This window comes from Suillus subaureus (genome assembly GCF_016647635.1).
Source record: "Suillus subaureus strain MN1 chromosome Unknown BJ212scaffold_1, whole genome shotgun sequence".
Classification (NCBI taxonomy): domain Eukaryota; kingdom Fungi; phylum Basidiomycota; class Agaricomycetes; order Boletales; family Suillaceae; genus Suillus; species Suillus subaureus.
The window spans coordinates 2,455,646-2,474,647 of record NW_024538557.1 but is presented as its reverse complement, the minus strand read 5'-3'; the positions used below and the strand labels follow the sequence as shown (position 1 = coordinate 2,474,647).

Below are 19,002 nucleotides of genomic sequence, written 5' to 3'. Positions count from 1 at the left end.
TTCCGCACTCCAAAATATGTTGGTATCACACTCATACAGGGTATACATGCATGCTAATGTACTACGTCGTTGAATATCCATTTCCCATCTTATGCCACACCCGTGGGCGCAAAGTCAACTTGAGGAACGGCGTGAATCAGCAAATAGATCAGTAACTGAGCGTCTCTATGATCCCATCCAAAGCCCTGACCGCATCCGGCATATTGAACTTCTCAAACTGCAGCCCAGCCGGGACACTAACAATGAAAATGAACGTCATCATAACCCGAGGAGGGGGAGAGACCAGATAAAGGATATAAAAACGACACTTACTCCCACCCCGTAATCCTCCTTACGGACGCCTCCAACCTCAAAAAAGCCCTCGTCAACCTCAACAGCAATTTCTCTTCCAGCACCACCTATCACACCCGCTTCGTGTAGGATCGCGAGCCTCTGTCCTGCGCACACTCTCTACAATTGTTTCTACGTCCCATGACCATATTGTTCGGAGATCGATAAGTTCGACTTTGGCGCTGCGTAGGGAGGGATGAGTGGTGCGAGTAAGGGTGGTGGGGAATTGAGGAGACGGAGGTGAATTTGCAGTGGTAGACGTGGGCGCCCATGTTAGGAGTGTTAGACCAGATCCTGCGACGATGATCTCAGCGCGAGAGAAGGCGAGGGCGAAGTCGTCGATTGGCACTTGTTCGACTGTGAGTAGAATTAATACATGTATACAGGGAAGTGGGAAAGGGGAACGTACCTGCAGAACGATAGAGGACTTTGGGCTCCATGAATATCACTGGGTCAGAATCGTGGATAGCTGAGAGGAGGCCGTTCCATCGGATGAGGGAAGGGGGGGATCACGACCCAGTGTATGAGTTCATTGAGGGATTTTGTCGTGGAATTAGCAGTACGATGAGACACGACATACCTTAAGACCAGATGCGCCCATGAAGAACCCTTGAGGGCTCTGTGAATGGCATAGCCAGACACGATCCACGGCCCCGGCCATGGCTGGTGTAGGCACGGTCAGCACGCTGATAGAGAAGTGGCCACCTGAACGGTAGCGAAACTTTACAGTTCGTTCACAAGCTAAGTTGATGGGTTGAAGAGCAATCACGAAGTTTGAGATTCGGATGAAGTGGACGAATCTGATCAAATGCGGAGAATATATAGTCAGTGAACTGAATGTCTGTAGCAGTATGCCCCACGGACGCGAGACCAATCCCAAAGCCTGAAGTATATTATTCTGTCAACGTGGTATTGAAAATACGTTCGCACACCTGCAGCACGATCGATTGTGCATACGACGTGATACATGATTGAAACGTACCAAATTCTTCTACTAGGCCCTGTTCGATGGGTGAGGACAGATGACATATAAAGTCATAGTGATTCATACTATGGTTTACCTGAAAACTCCGCCAAATACTATATCCTCACTAAATATGGCAGCACTACCATCCTCTGCAAGTCCAATATCGATGCCGTCAGCATACCTCCCTTACAGAGAGATTCAAGTACCTGAGGGTATCTCGCACAGCTTGGTAGAGATTAATCTTGCGTGTCCCGCGGCCACCGACGATGTTACTCTCAGATTCCTCATGTTACTATAATATTCGTGGTGTTCTGAGAGTAGATTCTGATGTCATGCGGAGAAGGATGCGACCGATGAGGGGTACCGCCCGCAGATGAGAGCTCGATGGCAGTAGTGCTCGCTGTCGTCTGCCATCGATCGGACCGGTTCTAGATGGGTGATACGGTCCCGGAAGTTGAAAGAGAGACTTGCGAGTATAGGTGTTGCATTACCATTGACTTCCAGTTGGAACATGTGCATGCACCGAGTCTCGTCACATCCTCGCTGTGACCAGTCACGTTCTTCCATTTCGACTCACGTCTCCTGCACAGTCCCGGGCCAACATTGAAGTTCAACGACGCGTACATACGCCTCTCTCAACACATGCAGTAAATTCGTTATAATCTGCGCACCTGGACTTGCATGATATCGCATCTCGTACTTCGACAGTTATCCCGGATCCCACGTCTTGCTCTGGCTTGATTTTCGACAACTCCGTGGTTTGGTCGGTACGCAGTATTGTGACCTCAGCAAACCCGCGATCACGTATTCCGCTTTTCAATTGGCATCGCACTTGTGAGTTGGAGCTCGGCACATGACTAATTTATACAAAATATCTGCTCAAGGATCAGCGAGTCATGATACATGCCGATGTGTATCCACCCATCTCCTCCTCGGACAAGTGATGAACAGTTTTGAAACAGGACCGTCTCATGGCTGTACGAGTACCTAGGACTGGGACGAGCTTTTCGAAATATGTGACCATTATGGAAGGTATGTTGTGGTGAGGGCGTGAACGGTCTTATAAATGTATCCTGTATGTCAATAAATTTTTTGATCATGCATTGTTTAGCTGTAGTGGCCATCATGAAGTGACTGGGGTCAATACTGAATAACTGTACACGCAGTTTGAACGGTGATGCAATTACAGGGAGCCGAAAATTTTCGGACGAGTGACAGGGGACGGTAGACTCCAAGCCAACAAAGAGGGTGAGCCCATGTGTTGTATTTGTCATAGACTCAGATTTCAGGAGGCACCACTAATCGTTCATTCGTAAGTTCAATTGCCCAACCAAAACTCTCACTGCGTAGACCCTTAAAGTTCACGATCGTTTCAGGAAGTTTTTGACGCTGTCAGATGTGTTGAAACTTTGCGCCCATCTACCCGTGCCAGCATGGTACATATTTCTTATCATACCCGTGTTCGAATCAGTTGATCTCCTAACCATCGGTACCTACCGCCGCGAAATTTCCATCAGATTCCGAAAGAAAGTACAGGATAGCACCTAGCACCCGAAGCCGGACTTTGTGTGTGACGTACATCGTTGCTTCACTTGGAGCATTCATTGCAGTCTTCCCCCATGTGAGACCTTCTTCTGGTTATAAATTTGCAGGTGATGATGTGTATGGTCTGGGGCCAGGCTGAAGTCATGGCCTGAACAGAGCGTCTTACCTACACGCGCAAAGTTTTACGTTTCCCCCCAGGAAGAAGCAGCAACCCGCGGCCGAGGATCGTATATGCGCTTGTCATCCAAGTCTTAATTTGCTGTTGCCTTGTCTATGATGGATGAAGATTAATACCGATGGGCGGTAATGGGCGGCATTGATTGGTTGACTTCTAAGGATTTACAGGAAGATTCCTGACAATGCCACATCCAAAACACAAGTTAGCCGAATGACCCGAGCCACATTTAGAAGGTAGCTCATATTATCATGTTAATGAAGGCGCCCTGATGACCAGATAGTGATTAGCACGGGTCTGATCGTGATCCCTGAAATGACATTCCAAAGGCCCTGGTCATAGTGGATGAACTTCGCTTCAGCATTACCTCGACATATCTTCCGAATCGCATTGTCTCAGAATGTCATATATAAATGCTGAGGGCCGAATCCTCAGTTTGTGGGCGAGAAAAGAATGTTTCCGTTTGCCCGTATGACGAAGCCGTGCCATCGAACTTTGACAAGTCGTGATGACGTTGACCAACAGCTGCGGTGATGTGCGGCACAGTATGTTAAACTTCCGTTGGGATGTTATTTTTGGACATCCGAGTGCAGTTTATTAGACTATATCGAGTGGCAGCTTAGTGAGAGTTTGGAAGGGGAGTGTTCAAAATAACAATTAAGTGGGGATAGATAGATTCCAACGGCCGGCCTTCGCAAGTGCCGGTGGCTATTTTGAAAAGTTGCGCGCAGCTGTCAGTTGTTGATTTCTGCGCACGTATACCCCGCCACCGCATCGATCAAACCTTCACATGGGAGACGAAGTCCTATATCTCGCAGAGTATCTTCGTCTTGATCTTCGCCGTATAGAGCCAAAGTTTAATACTGTACGGGAAGGGTTAGGAAGCGAAACCGGACGAGGATAGTAGTCACAAGGTATCGTCTCCCGGGGAATGACCGACGTGGTAGTGGCCAAATCAGGAAGGATTTGGGGTTCGCGTAAGTGATTTACGAGAGGAGAGCCGTTCGTTCGGTCAAGTTGAAATTGACAATGTCATTTGAGAATAGATCAGAGCTTAAAGCACAGCAGTGAGCGCCAGTGCAGCTACAACCACGGCGATGGAAGTGTCTTGCTTTCGGAAATGGCGGGTACCGAATGAACCCTAGCGCTTGGTTCACAAATTGGATGCCTGGATCTGTCTATCCGTTCACAATAGCCCCTGATGAAGCCTAAGTTCAGCGTCTAACGAACACCGAGACAGTATAAAAACGCACAGCGAATATACCTTTACAAGACACCTCAAATACCTCCACCAAGCCCTACTTGACTTTATTCTCTAGTAAAATGGCGTCGCAACCCACTCTGATGGCCCCACACACTCTGATGTCGCCACACCCTCTGATGGCGCCACCCACTGCTCTAGTGGCAGAACAAACTGCGCTCAGCGCTACTTCCGAATACGTCGCCAAGCGCGTCACACAACACGTCACAGAAAAGGTCACAGAAGTATCGGAGACGTTTGAAAGTCATTACGAGTCCATCTCCGTAGTTGCAGTGTTGCCCAACACGCAGCGTATGGTCACCAGTTTGAAGGAGACACTTTGTCTATCGGATTTGACGACGAAGCAGGTATTGAAACGTCTGGTAGGGCATCAGAGCGATGTGACTGGATTGGCGGTATCACGAGACGGTAAATTCATAGCAAGCTGTGATATCACTGGAGGAATCATTCCCTGGGACGGGGAAACTGGAGGTTGTCTCATTAATGGTGCCCAGGGAGCCGGGTTCACCCATACCAAGCAAAACGGGTCCATCACCGCCCAAAACGGGTCTTCCATTGCCCACAACGGGTCTACTGCCATTGCTCACAACGGGTCTACTACCAATACCGTTGCCTATACCAGTGAATCTGTCGCTCTTCAACTCATTACAGCCCACCAGTCCAGCGAGGTCCATATATCGCTAGACTTTTCTGCAGATGGAAAAACTTTGGCGAGTGCGGGTGACCGTATGGTGAAGTTTTGGTGCACAGCTACGTGGAAGGAAAATCAAGAAGCAATCCCTCTTGATGCAGTGGTCTACTGCGCTCGGTATTCGTTATCCGGCGACCTTCTTGCCATCGCCACAGAGAACAATATCTGCATTTACAATACAGCAACTAGGCAGCGCGTCAGAACGCTCAAGGGCCACTCAGGTGGCACCTGCACACTCACATGGACGCTCCAGGGAACATACCTTCTCTCGGGAGGCGGTAAACGCGATCCTACCGTTCGGGTGTGGGAAGTAGCGAGGGGGGAAGAGATCGAAACCTTCCGTGGTCACACTGACAAGATCAGCACTATTGCTGTTAATGATTCCAACACCGTCATCACTTCCGCGTCTTCTGACGGCAGTATCCGCCTCTGGCCGTTCCCGAAATCCAACGTACTCGATGTCGCCGCCGGCGCGTTTTGTGTCACATTCTTCAGCGGAGGCAATGATCACAAGATATCACAGTGGATGCTACCCTCGACGGGTCTGGTATCGGTATGTTCCCGTTGATTTCTGATGATTTCGTCGTCTCATCTCGCGAATTTTAGACGAAGACTCAAGTTAAAGTTACTCAATGGCACAAGGTATGTTCTCGTTATTTATTCTAATACCACAATTCGAGCATTTCACAGACCTACACCCTCACCTTCACCATGGACGAGACCGCTTACACTATAATCACGACGGGGGGGAAGTTGTCTACGGCTTTGGATATATTCACACAATCCATCAAGACAGATGCCACCAACTACGTCTGTTTTGCGCACCGTTCGATTACTTATACTCGCATGGGTGATTGGGAATCTGCGCTTAAAGACGCAATTCAGGTGAGTTATACCGGCTAATACTGAACCCCTTTAAGATATACTAATTTGAATCATGACATAGTCCATCAGCATTCAAAAGTCGTTGATAGGTTATATGGCCAAGGCCATCGCCCACTACGGATTGAAGCAGATTCGGGAAGCGAATATTGCCTTCGATCTCGCGTTGAGGTTCTCGGCGGGAGATTCAGCAACCCATCATCTTCTTGTTTTGATCAGGGTGTGTTACACTTTTTCTTACATGCTCCGTGCTTCATTATGATTTTCAGGCTATTGCAACGTTCAATACAAACGCATACGATGAGGCAATCATGTATGTCAATGACATGGCCGAGGTTTCTCACGATGCCGATCTTCTTATTTGTCAAGTCGTGCAAGTGAGTATCAATTCCGGTTCGTGTTTTGAATCTGAGACTGATCGTTCTGCACTTCGCGCATCAGGTATACTTCTACGCTGAAATGGCACTCGCCGCCTCGAAGAGCAACAATCGCCAGAAAGCCTTTGAATACATCGATGCCGCTATCGCAATCGCTAACAGCTGTTACCTTCAGACGATGGACTTCTCTATCTACACCGAATTCGTCGTGGTACGTTGGTTCGATACTCGACTCAACATGATGTGTACTCAACCGCGCTTTTTTGCAGATTTTCGGGTGGAACCTCAAGTCTTTGTGGGAGACCGTAAGGAAGTATAGATGTCTTATACTCGCCCGGACGTGCAACATCGAGGCACTCGACTACTACCTGTCACTGATGGAAGATTCCGACAAGGCTCAGAAGGCCAGCTTGCGTGCTTGGTTCGCCGGTAAGTATTTTCAATCATGTCGACCATGCTCCCGTTCTCAACTATCTTTTATTCAGAATTCAAGCATGCAGGGTGTATGTCTTCAGCCTCGAAGCAAGTGGCGGTGCCGTGTTGAAATACGGAGGTCTTTTATGCGGTTATCTAAATATTTCTTGTGTCCCTTTGTACTTGCGAAGTGTACTGGCTCATAACATCGAAGATTCTTCAATGCTTACACTACCTGCTATGAATATCCTTTATGCATGGCAATGATCATGTTTGCTCAGCGCGTGGTCTTCACCGTTGATCAGGGGGTAACGTGAACGCAGACCAAAGATTCTTCAATGCTTATACACCACGAGTCCTTCCTCACCACCCACTATGAATGTCCTTTGTACGCATGACAATGATCATGTTTGCTCAGCGTGTGCTCTAAGCTCTTCAACCGTTGGTTAGTCGAAGCCTAGTGTCTGATACTTTTCTTTTATTTAAAAATCCAATTTTATGTCCATTGAGAGTGACAGTACTAACTAGTCTTGGGGCCATATGCTCCGGCCTGATACTTTCGACAGAGTAAACTCCTTTCAGTTGAACGGTAATTGCATGGCAACAAAGTATTCGGTGACTCGCATCTATGCAAAACTCCTACTCATGGAAACATTCAACATCTTCCGCATCCCAAAACATGTTGGTATTACACTCATACAGGGTATACGTGCATGCTAATGTACTACGTCATTGAATGTCCATTTCCCATCTTATGCCACACCGTAGGCGCAAAGTCAACTTGAGGAACGGTGCAAATCAGCAATTAAATCAGTAACTGAGCGTCTCCATAATCCCATCCAAAATCCTAACCGCATCCGGCATATTGAACTTCTCAAACTGCAGCCCAGCTGGGACACTATAGCAATGAATGACATCAGAATCCGAGGAAAAGGGGGAGAACAAAAAAAGATATAAAAACGACACTCACTCCCACCCCGTAATCCTCCTCACGGGCGCTTCCAACCTCAAAAATGCCCTCTTCCCTACCTCAGCAGCGATTTCTCCCCCAACGCCACCTGTCATACCTGCCTCGTGTACGATTACAAGCCTCTTCGTCCTGCGAACACTCTCTACGACTGTCTCTATGTCCCATGGCAATATCGTTCGCAGATCGATGAGCTCAACTTTGGCGCTGCGAAGGGAGGGTGGAATGAGTGGTGCAAGTGAGGGTGGTGGGGAGTTGAGGAGACGGAGGGCGTATTCGCAGTGGTAGACTGGTGTGCCCCATGTTAGGAGTGTTAGATCGGATCCTGGGATGAGGATTTCGGCGCGGGAGAGGGGGAGGGCGAAGTCGTCGATTGGAACTTGTTCAACTATGAGTAGAATTAATACATGTATACAGGGAGGTGGGAAAGGGGTACGTACCTGCAGAACGATAGAGAATTTTGGGCTCCATGAAGATGACTGGGTTGGGATCGCGGATGGCTGAGAGGAGGAGGCCTTTGCATTGAATGGGGGAGCGGGGGATTACGACCTAGAGGTGCATGAGTACATTTTCGTCGTGGAATTAGCAGTACGGTGAGACAGGACATACCTTGAGACCAGATGCGCCCATGAAGAACCCTTCAGGGCTCTGTGAGTGGTATAGCCCGCCATGGCCCACGGCCATTGTCGGTGCACGCACGGTTAGCCCGCCAATAGAGAAGTGTCCACCCGAACGGTAGCGAAACTTTGCGGCTTCGTTCACGAGCTAAGCTGAAGGTCAATTTCAAAGTTTAACATTTGGATGAAGTGAAATGAACCTGATCAAATGCGGGGAATATATAGTCAGCGAACTGGATTTCTGCAATTGCAGTATGCCCCATGGACGCGAGACCAATTCCAAAGCCTGCAATACCTTGTTCTGTCAATGGGGTATTGAAGACACGTTCGCGACCTGCAGCACGATCGGTTATGCATACGACGTAGTGTATGCTTAAAACGTACCGAATTCTTCTGCTAGGCCCTGTTCGATGTGTGATTAAAACTAGCATACGAGAACATGGTAATGCATACCATGGTACACCTGAACACTCCGCCAAACGCTATGTCCTCACCAAACACGACGGCACTATCATCCTTTGCAAGTGCAATACTGATACCGTCAGCACACCTTCTGTGTAGAGACAAATGGATTACCTGAGGGCATCTCGCACAGCCTGGTAGAGGTTCATCTTGCGTGTCTCGCGGCCGCCGACGATGTTACGATCAGATTCCTCATCTTGCCATGATATTCCTGGAGTTCTGAGAGCAGATTCTCGTGTTATACGGAAAAGCTGAGAAGATGCGACTGATGAGGAGTGACCGCTCGCAGATGGGGACTCGATGGCAGTGTTGCTCGCTGTCGTCTGCCATCGACGGGACTTGTATTGGGTGAGTGTCAGACACGGTCCTTGAGGTTGAAAGAGAGACTTACGAGTGTCAGAAGTGTAGAGCGCAGACGACGGACGAGCATTTGGAATGGGCGTTAGGGAGAAAACAAGATCCGAAGTTGGAGAGCAGCTAGTGACAATGTTAACATCCTGCTTAGCCGGCGGGTAGCCGAAAGTCTAATGATCGTAAGTAATTGAACGACTTTACATATGCCAAATGGGGACATCGTCCATCGGGCCGTCACCGTGCCGCAGCATCGATTTCTTTCACGGTTCTCATGATTGTACTTTTAGTTTTAGCCTCAGGGATCTTAATTTGAACCAAGATTGACCAGGAGCTCGTCGAAGCACTTGCGAAGTTAGTAAGACCACACCATGGCAGTATGCTGGACCCTTCTTACACGCGTGGTAAGTACGACACGGGACAATATTAAATATAGTTGCAGTTACAGCCAATGATTTGCAGGCTAATAGTCAGAAATGAAACAGGAGTCCCATATGTATTATCCAGTCAGACACTGCTACGAATTTCAAGGTCTCATGGTAGGAACGCCATTGATTGTCGGAAGTTGAAAGTTCGTTGGTTATCCTTCTTACTGACTTATGTTTGGATTGACCTAGCTAGCGTTCTGCAAATGGCTGTAAGTAGATACTAGACCATCTCCGTGTGCTAGCGTACTTATCACTATATAATTAAACAGACTTGATCAAGGCGATGCCAGGGATGCGGAAAGACGCGTAGGATTTTCTCAAGGCCATTAATACCCAAAGTAGATTAAGCTTGGTGTTAACACCTTCTCATCAAGATTTCAGGATCCATGGAGAGTGACAGCGCATTCGTGGCTCCTGAAGGCGTCTACTCTGTTACTGAAGAACACAAACCTCTTCAAGTCCCAACTCACTCTTCTACAGCAGCACAACCCATCTACCAAACTCGCCTTTCATCGATCACAATCCGGTTTCCACCAAAGCAACCAGCTTCCCCAGGTCTCGCTCAGTTTCTTGGTGCAAATTTAACAAAGGATCTTAAAAAGGACAAAGAAAAGGACAAGGAGAAGGAAGCCTTGGTAAAGGAGCGTCCGTTGCTGGAGGAGCGGAGCATGTCATCCAGCGATACCCCAGAAGACAGCTTTTCATCTCCAGATCCGGTAGCTACCCCAGACCTCTCAGTCTCAACACCAGTAGAACACCAGCAGTACAAGCTCTTCTCTCACCCTTCCATGTCAGCAACTAAAAAGAAATCACATATATCACGACCAAAGCACAACATGCGCACCACATCCTCTACATTCATCACACGTCTCCACAGTGTTGAAGGTCTCAACAAGACACTCGCAGCAAAGCAGGGCGAGGTCACTTTCTTGTTCTATAATACTGGCAAGGCCTTCTTGTGGATCGAAGTGGGGGCCAAAGCCAAGGTGCGTCATCTACTTCTTGGCTGCGCAAAACGCTGCATGATTCTACCAGGAACCACTAACGAGGATTAGCTTCTCTGCATACCCAACTTGTCACGACGTGAACCCCTCCACCGCATCCTCAGAACGACTAGACGTTATCATAGGATTCAGCACAGGCGACCTCGTATGGTTCGGTGTGTGCCTCATCTCACGCCCTGTTCCTTTGCTCACACTGATTAATTAGACCCAATCTCAAGCCGCTACTGCCGCCTTAACAAACAGGTAGTCAACCCCCTTCTACTGTAAACATATCTGACACTTAGATCCAAGGGCACCATCTCCTCTTCCACATGCACAGCCGTCCATTGGGTCCCCTCTTCCCCAACCCTCTTTCTCGTCTCCCACACAGACGGAACCATAATCGTCTACGACAAAGAACGCGAAGATGGCTTGTTCACTGCCAGTATTCCAAATGGACTCACAAATACCCCGCATATAACCATCAACGCACATCATGCATCTCCTGTAAGTAATGGATGGGACCCCCTGTCATCAATATTTGTCACACCTCCGCCGTGGCATCCAGAAGCAACCGGGAGGGGAGAGAAGGGCGCGGTAGCGAAGAACCCTGTAAGCCATTGGCGCCTGTGTCGGCGTGGTGTTGTCGGTGAGTGAATTATTATTAATACTTGCGTTGGAAGCTCATCGTAGCTAGACTTTGTGTTCTCCCCTGATAACAAATATGTAGCTGCCATTTCAGAGGACGGGTGTTTGAGGGTGATCGATCCACTTGCAGAGCAGTATGTCGTCTCTTCCTCCGATTGCTGAACAGATTTTAATCTTTTATTCAGGCTGGTAGACTGCTATGCATCCTATTTCGGTTCTCTGACCTGCGTCGCATGGTCTCCTGACGGGCGCTTCATCCTCGTGCGTTTCACTCCAAGTTCACAATCCAATGAACATCTTTGATTGTCTATCCTCAACCAGACCGGCGGTCAAGACGATCTCCTCACGATCTTCTCCCCTTGGGAACAACGAGTCGTCGCACGATGCCAAGGACATTCCTCATTCGTCTCATCCGTCGCTTTTGACGAATCCCGCTGCGATGGGCGGACGTACCGCTTTGGTAGCGTAGGAGAGGACAACAAGCTTATTCTCGTGCGTTCGTTTCTAGCACCTATGAATGACCAATCACTTGACTAGATCTAAATATTGACAGTGGGACTTTTCCTCTGGCGCTCTTCATCGCCCCAAACTCCTCGGAGCACACCATCCACGCACATCAATGTCATCTAGTATTTCACTCGCTTACCGACGCGGTACGGGGTCGACGAGCCAACTATCGGCACCACGATATCATCCCGCACCTTCGAGGAATGAAGTATCGACTGTACAACCTGTATTGGTCAGTCCTCTTTTTTCCGTTTCTCTGGGATTGTCTCTTTCTGCGTCTCTACAACAACTTTCCCATTTGTGAATGAACCTGATTGACTCATAACGCACAACAGGTAAAACAACTCGACGCCGACCTCCTCACGTCCCTCGCCTTCCTCCACCGCGCGCTTGTAACAGCGTCAAAAGCGGGCCACGTCCGATTATGGGTACGGCCACTCGTCATGGCTAATCCTGGCCCTAGGAGAAGGCATACGCGTGGGACGTTGTCTGTGACAGATTTTCAGGGGGTAGTCCCTTGAGTCGGGTTCGTAGTGATTCGATTTCAGTTCGTGGTGGTTGGACTTTGTGTTGGCGACCTCGTGTGGTTCAACTTCGGCGTCGTTGGGAAGTGGAGATGAGCGACGAGAATCTAACTTATTTGTGGATTATGTATATCTGTCAAGTAGATCTCGCATGCACACGTACCAAGACTTATCGATACCACCCATAATTTCATCGTTTTTCTCTGTCCTGCTCTGAGTGTGGTGTATCAAGCATCACTCGACCTCTCCTCTAAATCGTCCGTCATGTCATTCACATCCTCCGCTTCACTTGCTGTCCCCGCCTCACCCTCCTCATCCATATCTTCCATGCTCGCGTCCAAATCAGCTCCTGAATCGTCGTTCTCCTCGCCGTCCTCGTTGATCGAAGGGCCGCCGCCTGATTGACCTGTATCAGAGCCATCCGAATCGTCTTCTGCCTACAAATACATTGACGATAGTTTAACAAAAGCAAACTCAAACGAAAGAAGAACAAACCAACGCACCTCATTCTTCTCCTCCAACAGCGTCGTATGCCGCCCAATAGGAACGAGCCACTGAAACCCTCGATTCCTAATCACCAAGTTCTATTTCAGTGTTCACGAAATACATTGACGGCGGAGTCAGGAATCGCATCGCATTACAGAAATGAAGAGGGGACGTACAGCATCTTCAAGTTCGTTCTCCTCATCTGAGAGATCGTCGATTTCGCGTTGGAGATCCCGTCGGGTGTCCATGCGCCCGGGGTAGCGATCGAGTTTGGGGAGTGGGGTTGGGTTTACTTGGGGTGCGCGCGGGAGGACGAGGGGGGTGATTGGAGGGCGGGGGACGAGTGTTGGGGATGTGATGGGCATGGTGGTGGTGGAAGACGATTGCGTGACAAATTTGGTATTGCTGACTTGAGGCTACCTCAACTTTCTTACATATCTTTGAATTTCAGATTAGTGACTTGGTTTATGTGTAACACTAGTACTGTATATACGTCTGTATTTTCTCTCAACATGATTGACGCTATTTATCTCTGCAATATCTAGACTTTCAGTGCCCTGCAGAGTTCCGCATAACACAGTCATATACACAGAGTTGCATGGCTGGGCCTCACAGAAAGGCATCAAAAAGTAGTCCAAGAACAGAGAGGAATCTTAGCGGCAGGACTTGTTCGTCGCGATCCGAGAGATCCGTGAAGCACATAGCAAGGATCACCGAGCAGTAACCTCCGCAAAACGTTCAGCACCCAGCGGAGTGGCAGGTCCGCTAGTTGCACTGGCAGTATGAGCGTCTGCACGTTTGGTCACAGGTGTGGCTCCGCCGACAATATTAGACACATCATTAGACGTGGGCTTGCTAGCGAGGAGGACATGGGTGCATCAGATGTCGGTTCCCGCTGATGGCATTAGCGGTGCGTTGTAGAGTAATGTCTTGACAGAAGATGGATTCGGGAGCTCGGGAAAATCACATATCTACCTCGCGTTGGGAAGACATCTACGATGGGAATTCTGCAAGGGTATGCAGCAGAGGAGCGAGAAAAGACAGGTTCACGATGTTCTTGATGCGGGAGCCTTCTATACGACGCTGCAACATTGTAGACACGGAGCGGTTGTTGCGCTAACGTGAGGAATGGATATCACACTGTGAGGAGCGTTATAATCTGTGACATGGATCTGTACCACGAAGGAAAAAAACGCACGCGGTACCCCAGCACATGCTGGGCGAGGCTAAGAACCTAGGATGATCTCTTGCGGAATTGATCTTAGGACCATTGCGAAGGATGACTGTGGAAGCCTATCTCAAGGACTTTGTGTACGAACTGCTACATGACATATCAGCATGAATTTATAGTATGATGGAAGAATTTCCTCGCCTGCTGGAACCCCTCCCGTGATTCGCCCTAAGGAACTATGCATGTACGAACGAGATTGTCGCGACAAGCCGTTATCAGAAACAAACATGCAGTGAACGCCATCGAGGTGCTCGAATGGCTCGCCAATTGGTTCGAATGTGGTCGGGTCAACGAACCATGTTATCTTGTTAAATGATGGAAGCATTGGCCAGTGAATGTGTACACGTCAAACTGCTTGCTGGTGTCTCCGGTGGGAGTATCTGAGATTTGAACGTAGCTCAACTGACAAGACGCAGACCATCAGGCCTCAGAGGTGAATGCGACTCACCATGCCTGAAGTTGTATTTTCGGCAGCTCTTCTCCGTTTGCTGCATTCCAAACGATCAGGTGTGCTTACGTGCCTGCTGCTAGTTTGTTACCATCTGGGGAGAGTTTGCTGGGCTGTAATCTACTTGGAATGGCCCAAGGATTATTTCGCCTGTCTCCTTCCATACGCAAACTGTCTCGTCCCATGATGCACTCGAAAATGTTTTGCCGTTTGGTGCAAAACAGACAGCCATGCATGATGAACCATATTCTCATGGCTTTTGAATGTGCGCACGCTAGGCTTGTTTGTCGCAACTTCCCAGGCCAAGATGATTCTAGTCATTCCACCGCCCATTAGGAACACTTTAACTGTCCTAAGTTCATCATTTTGACCCAACAAGGGGGATGAAATTTAAAAGCCTAAGCGTCAGTGATGAGTGACCATGACCCTCGAATGACATTTTACCCACATGTGTTTCCTTTTGAGCTAGTGGGTCGGGCATTTTGGAGGATATATCACCTTCGTAGGTGAGGACGCCATTGAATCTTGTATTGTATTTAACTATTTTGGTCTGCCAGTGAGCGCTAGTGAGCTGCAGTCAAGGTGCATCTCTGCCGTAAGATTGCGACTGCCGTTGACACGTGTGTGTTCCTCATCAAACAGTTTAGTTCTGAACTTCTTGGCAAGGTTGTTGCCCAGTCCGTAACACTGTGGTTGGCTGTGTGTGCGCTATCAGAAGATCCAAAAAGAATCACCCTTTCCGCGCGGCGACCAAGCTTGCCAGTGTTTGTCGCAACTTTCCAGGCCAGGATGATTCCACAGCCTAGAGTCGGGACGCTTTAACTGTCCTAAGTTCATCGTGACCCAACAAGGGCTCCCCAACTTGTTGCCCTGTGTCCATATCCCATACCCGAAGACTTTTGTCTTGAGAACAAATGACAAGCGGGATGAAAACTACACCTCTCACCCGACGTTGATGAGCGACTATGACCTCGAGTGTCGTCTCACCACGTTTCCTTTCGAGTTAGCGAGTTGGAATCTTGGAGGATATATCGCCTTCGTGGGTGAGGACGCCATTGAATCTTGTGCCATGTTTAACCATTTTGGTCCGCCAGCGAGCAACGATCAAGATGCATCGCTGTTAGGTTGCGACTGAATCATCGTATACGTGGCTTACTATTGGCACGTATGTGTTTCTCCTCAATCCTTTTGGTCCTGAACCTCTTGGTAAGTTGTTGCTTGCAGCCCCAGTCCAGTGACACCGTGGTTCGCCGTGTGATGGGCTATCAGAAGATTCGAAAAGAATCACCCTTTTGCAAGTCCTAACTGAGACTCCAACAGATTAAGTTGATATGACAGTAGGTGTTTTTCTCGCATCCTAGCACTCCCTGTGTTAAAATACTACGTTCAGGAATCAGCATGGCGGGTGCACTTTCAGCGTTTTTTCAGGTCTGGGACTTCGGGAGTGCATCTTCGTGGCAGGTACGGTACCTCTGACCTGACTTCCTGATTCCTGACTTCAGTTCATGTCGCTTAGCCATAGATGTGATCGGTGACTGTATTAGATGCCATGTGTTTGCTCAAGCTCGAAGATCTCCCCTTCCTAAAACGGCTCGTTTCAAGACTCAGCCATACCTCCAAACTCCCGAGTGCTTACCTACCACCACCACCACCACCACCACCATCACCATCATACCCGATTCACTTACCCCGCCGTCAAAACCGACTCTCAGCCAGTCCACAATATGAAGGCCATAGTAAGCCGATTAAGGATCTTGCCTGGTTTCCGCATCTCGTATGTTCGCTTCCCTATTATGATAGTAATGCGTAATGAGATATGACAGATGCCCTTCTCTTCCTGCCCGTGGTGCCGGCGTGACGTGCTTTACATAAATAAGTCGAATGCACTTCCGATGACGTCCGTCTTATCTCTTTCCACTCCTCCAATCAGTCATGCTATATCTCCCTGACCTGCTCATTTCTGGCAACACGCAGCTCTTTCTCGGTGCTACAGCTTGCGTTGGGGCTATAGGAGTGATTATCTGTACTTACCTCCGTAAATCCCGCCTTCCTCCTTCTCCTCCCACTTGGCGGCTTCGGGGACATTTCCTACCCCCTCTCAAGTGAAGTTTCATATTTGCTTCTTCATTTTTGTAATCTAATTTTACTCCATTGCTGATCAGGGCATCTCTCACTGTAGCACGGTGGATCGACGAGTATGGCCCTCTGGTTACTATTCGTTCAGGAATCCAGACCATCGTGATTATCGGCCGATACAAAGTTAGTCCCTTCATGATATATGATCACCTCCAGATCCAACACTTCGTGGCAGGCCGCGGTAGATATAATGGAGAAGCAGGGTAGAATGCTTGCTGATCGACCTCGCCTTGCTGCTGGAGAAACTCTTACACGCGGACTGGACATCGTTTTGGCACACGCTGGGGACAGGTTCCGTCGGATGCGTAGGTTTGTCGCCGCGATACTGTGAAGGTTTAAACAACCCTCATCTTACTTTTAAATGCGGTGCAGAGTACTTCATACGCATCTTCAGCCAAAATTAGCTGAGGCTTATCAGCCTCTGCAGATGTCACAAGCTAAGCACGTAATCCTTAACATTCTTGACGATCCACACAACTTTCAGGACCATGTGGCAGTGTAAGCAGTTTCCTACACGCGGGGTCTGATAGTATGTTACTTACGGGTTCTTGGAAGTTATGCTGCAACGACGATCATGAAAGTTTCATATGGGAAGACCACGCCAACGTCAGCAACTGATCCTGAAATTGGAGAGGCCCGCCAGCTCATCAAGAGATTTCGTACAATATTGCGCCATGGTAATTACTTGGTGGACTCGATACCGTGGCTCAGATACCTTCCTTGGTATGCGCCAGAATTAAAGGACCAGTTTGAGAGAACCAGGCGACTCTACACAAACCAGCTGAACCGTGTGAAACTGCGCATGGTATGCATTGCCTTGCCTATCTTCACGTGATGTCTGAGTTGTTTCACAGCAGAGCAACGAGGACATCGGCCCTTCGTTTGCAAAACATAATGTAGAAAATGGGCATCTCTATGGCTTGACAGAGATCGAGATGGCGTATCTTACTGGAGCGTTATTTGGAGCCGGAACCGACACGGTAAGACGCCTTCCTTTTTCCCGTTTGTATACACTGAGATGAGGTGTCAGACCGCCGTGGCGATATGCACGGTGCTAATGGCAGCCGCACATTTCCCTGAAGAGCAAGCTAAAGTTCAGGCCGAACTTGATGCAGTCATAGGAAGGGAGCGAGGTAGCTCAATTTCGTATTGCAGTTCTCCCAATTGAATGGTTCCTCTGTCAAAGCACCGACCTTCGCTGACAAATCGTCCCTTCCTCATCTGGAGGCCTTTATCTCTGAGGCTTTGAGATGGAGACCGTTGGCTCCCGAAGGTGGGTCTCTGAATGGTCGGTCCTGCACCTGAAATCTACAGTCCACCCCACAGGAGTGCCTCACCGAACAACTGAAGATGTCATTTGGGCAAGTAGTTTCTGAATGATTTGTCGTCCGCAGGATAATCTGACATCCGCCGGCAGGGAAACTATTGCATTCCCGCTGGAACTACGGTAATCGGCAACCACTGGTAAGTCGACGTCCTCCAAGATATGATATATCAAATTGTCACCGCCTCAGGGCCATCTCTCGAGATCCAGAAGTCTATCCCGAGCCTGATGCGTTCAAGCCCCAGCGCTGGATGGATGACGAAGGTCGCTTGAGAGACGATCTCAGATTCTTTGTATTTGGGTTTGGTCGGCGGTAAGCACTTTCGTGTGGGATATACTTTTGTTGATTGTCCTTCCTTCCAGCGTATGCCCAGGTCAACACGTTGCGAATAGGTTACAGTTCTTTCCACGTACATGATTTTTAAATCTCATGTGAAATGTTACAGATCAGTGTTCATAAATTCGCTTCTTATTCTTTGGGCCTTTCAGCTCAGTCTGGATCCTACGAAGCCGCAGGATGACATGGGATTCACGACCGCGACGATGCCAAATGTCCCATGCACTATTGAATTTCAGATGAGGGTTCCAGAATTGGAACTTAGGCGTATGATGGAGAAATATCCTGAGGCTGAGTGAGAAGCCTTGACCGTTGGATCGCCACTAGGGGGCGGGGGACGAATCATCAAATCGTTCATCCCTCTAGGACTTTTATCACAATTTCAACCTAGCTCCAAGTCTGACTCGTGTAACATAGTCAACTACGCATTGTCGTAAATTTCTTCATGAACGCCCGGCTCACTTCGGGCACTTGAGCCAGGAATCACATCGCAGAAATGAAGAGAGGGCATGTACGGAATCTTCAAATTAGTTCTCGCGGCAGGACTTGTTTGTCGTGATCAGAAATGTATGGAGCACCTAGTGAGGATCACTAAGCAGCTAACCTCCACAATACGTTTAGCACCCAACGGAGTGGTAGGTCTGCTAGTTGCAGTATGAGCGTCTGTACGTTTGGTCACATGTTGACTCTGCTGACAATATTAGACACAGCATGAGACGTGTGGGCTTGCGGGCGAGGGAGATATAGTAGGTGCATCAGATGTCGTTTCCCACTCAGTCTATGGCATTAGCGGTGCGCTGTAGAGCAATGCCATTGACAGAAGACGGATTCGAGAACTAGGGAAAACTCACAAATTTACCTCGCTTCTGCAAGGATATGGCGCACGCTCCCGCGGAGCGGAGGAGCGAGAT

At 48.7% G+C, this 19,002-nt stretch overlaps 5 protein-coding genes across 5 annotated transcripts; 2 read left to right on the top strand and 3 right to left on the bottom strand.

Annotated features, from left to right (window-relative positions):
• Positions 1–23: 23 nt before the first annotated feature.
• Positions 24–1,299, bottom strand: BJ212DRAFT_1313238 (uncharacterized protein; the record flags this gene model as incomplete). The annotated part of the gene is made up of 8 exons (XM_041334079.1): positions 24–236; positions 313–341; positions 370–410; positions 448–687; positions 740–799; positions 907–1,071; positions 1,127–1,213; positions 1,263–1,299. The coding sequence occupies 8 exons, from the start codon at positions 1,297–1,299 to the stop codon at positions 149–151; spliced, it is 747 nt and encodes a 248-aa protein (XP_041200434.1). The 3' UTR covers positions 24–148.
• Positions 1,300–7,305: 6,006 nt separating this feature from the next.
• Positions 7,306–9,190, bottom strand: BJ212DRAFT_1313202 (pyruvate dehydrogenase). The gene is made up of 9 exons (XM_041334078.1): positions 9,080–9,190; positions 8,803–9,026; positions 8,680–8,758; positions 8,611–8,629; positions 8,427–8,560; positions 8,219–8,374; positions 8,050–8,158; positions 7,613–7,997; positions 7,306–7,540 (listed from the first exon to the last, which is right to left on the bottom strand). The coding sequence occupies exons 1-9, from the start codon at positions 9,116–9,118 to the stop codon at positions 7,453–7,455; spliced, it is 1,233 nt and encodes a 410-aa protein (XP_041200433.1). The 5' UTR covers positions 9,119–9,190; the 3' UTR covers positions 7,306–7,452.
• A 663-nt stretch (positions 9,191–9,853) lies between these two features.
• On the top strand, positions 9,854–12,126 carry BJ212DRAFT_1494800 (WD40-repeat-containing domain protein; the record flags this gene model as incomplete). The annotated part of the gene is made up of 9 exons (XM_041341520.1): positions 9,854–10,453; positions 10,503–10,626; positions 10,677–10,714; positions 10,763–11,099; positions 11,148–11,232; positions 11,284–11,359; positions 11,420–11,590; positions 11,652–11,837; positions 11,941–12,126. The coding sequence occupies 9 exons, from the start codon at positions 9,854–9,856 to the stop codon at positions 12,124–12,126; spliced, it is 1,803 nt and encodes a 600-aa protein (XP_041200432.1).
• On the bottom strand, positions 11,998–13,017 carry BJ212DRAFT_1313179 (uncharacterized protein). The gene is made up of 4 exons (XM_041334077.1): positions 12,792–13,017; positions 12,633–12,713; positions 12,293–12,566; positions 11,998–12,240 (listed from the first exon to the last, which is right to left on the bottom strand). Exons 1-3 carry the CDS (start codon positions 12,978–12,980, stop codon positions 12,357–12,359), a joined length of 480 nt encoding a protein of 159 aa, XP_041200431.1. The 5' UTR covers positions 12,981–13,017; the 3' UTR covers positions 11,998–12,240; positions 12,293–12,356.
• A 3,209-nt stretch (positions 13,018–16,226) lies between these two features.
• On the top strand, positions 16,227–18,390 carry BJ212DRAFT_1443544 (cytochrome P450; the record flags this gene model as incomplete). Its single annotated transcript, XM_041337847.1, has 13 exons — positions 16,227–16,396; positions 16,457–16,553; positions 16,606–16,739; positions 16,803–16,928; positions 16,986–17,235; positions 17,288–17,410; positions 17,461–17,563; positions 17,617–17,703; positions 17,757–17,791; positions 17,848–17,894; positions 17,945–18,067; positions 18,118–18,147; positions 18,201–18,390. 13 exons carry the CDS (start codon positions 16,227–16,229, stop codon positions 18,388–18,390), a joined length of 1,515 nt encoding a protein of 504 aa, XP_041200430.1.
• Positions 18,391–19,002: the final 612 nt, after the last annotated feature.

Excerpts from the sequence above, each read along its gene's own strand:
- BJ212DRAFT_1313179 (XM_041334077.1), bottom strand. The coding sequence starts at position 12,980 with ATGCCCATCACATCCCCAACACTCGTCCCCCGCCCTCCAATCACCCCC. Across the intron at positions 12,714-12,791 it reads AGAACGAACTTGAAGATGCT|AACTTGGTGATTAGGAATCG; the intron begins GTACGTCCCCTC and ends ACACTGAAATAG. Across the intron at positions 12,567-12,632 it reads TGTTGGAGGAGAAGAATGAG|GCAGAAGACGATTCGGATGG; the intron begins GTGCGTTGGTTT and ends ATGTATTTGTAG.
- BJ212DRAFT_1313202 (XM_041334078.1), bottom strand. The coding sequence starts at position 9,118 with ATGCTCGTCCGTCGTCTGCGCTCTACACTTCTGACACTC. Across the intron at positions 8,759-8,802 it reads GCTGTGCGAGATGCCCTCAG|TATTGCACTTGCAAAGGATG; the intron begins GTAATCCATTTG and ends TGACGGTATCAG. Across the intron at positions 8,159-8,218 it reads TGGGCGCATCTGGTCTCAAG|GTCGTAATCCCCCGCTCCCC; the intron begins GTATGTCCTGTC and ends ATGCACCTCTAG.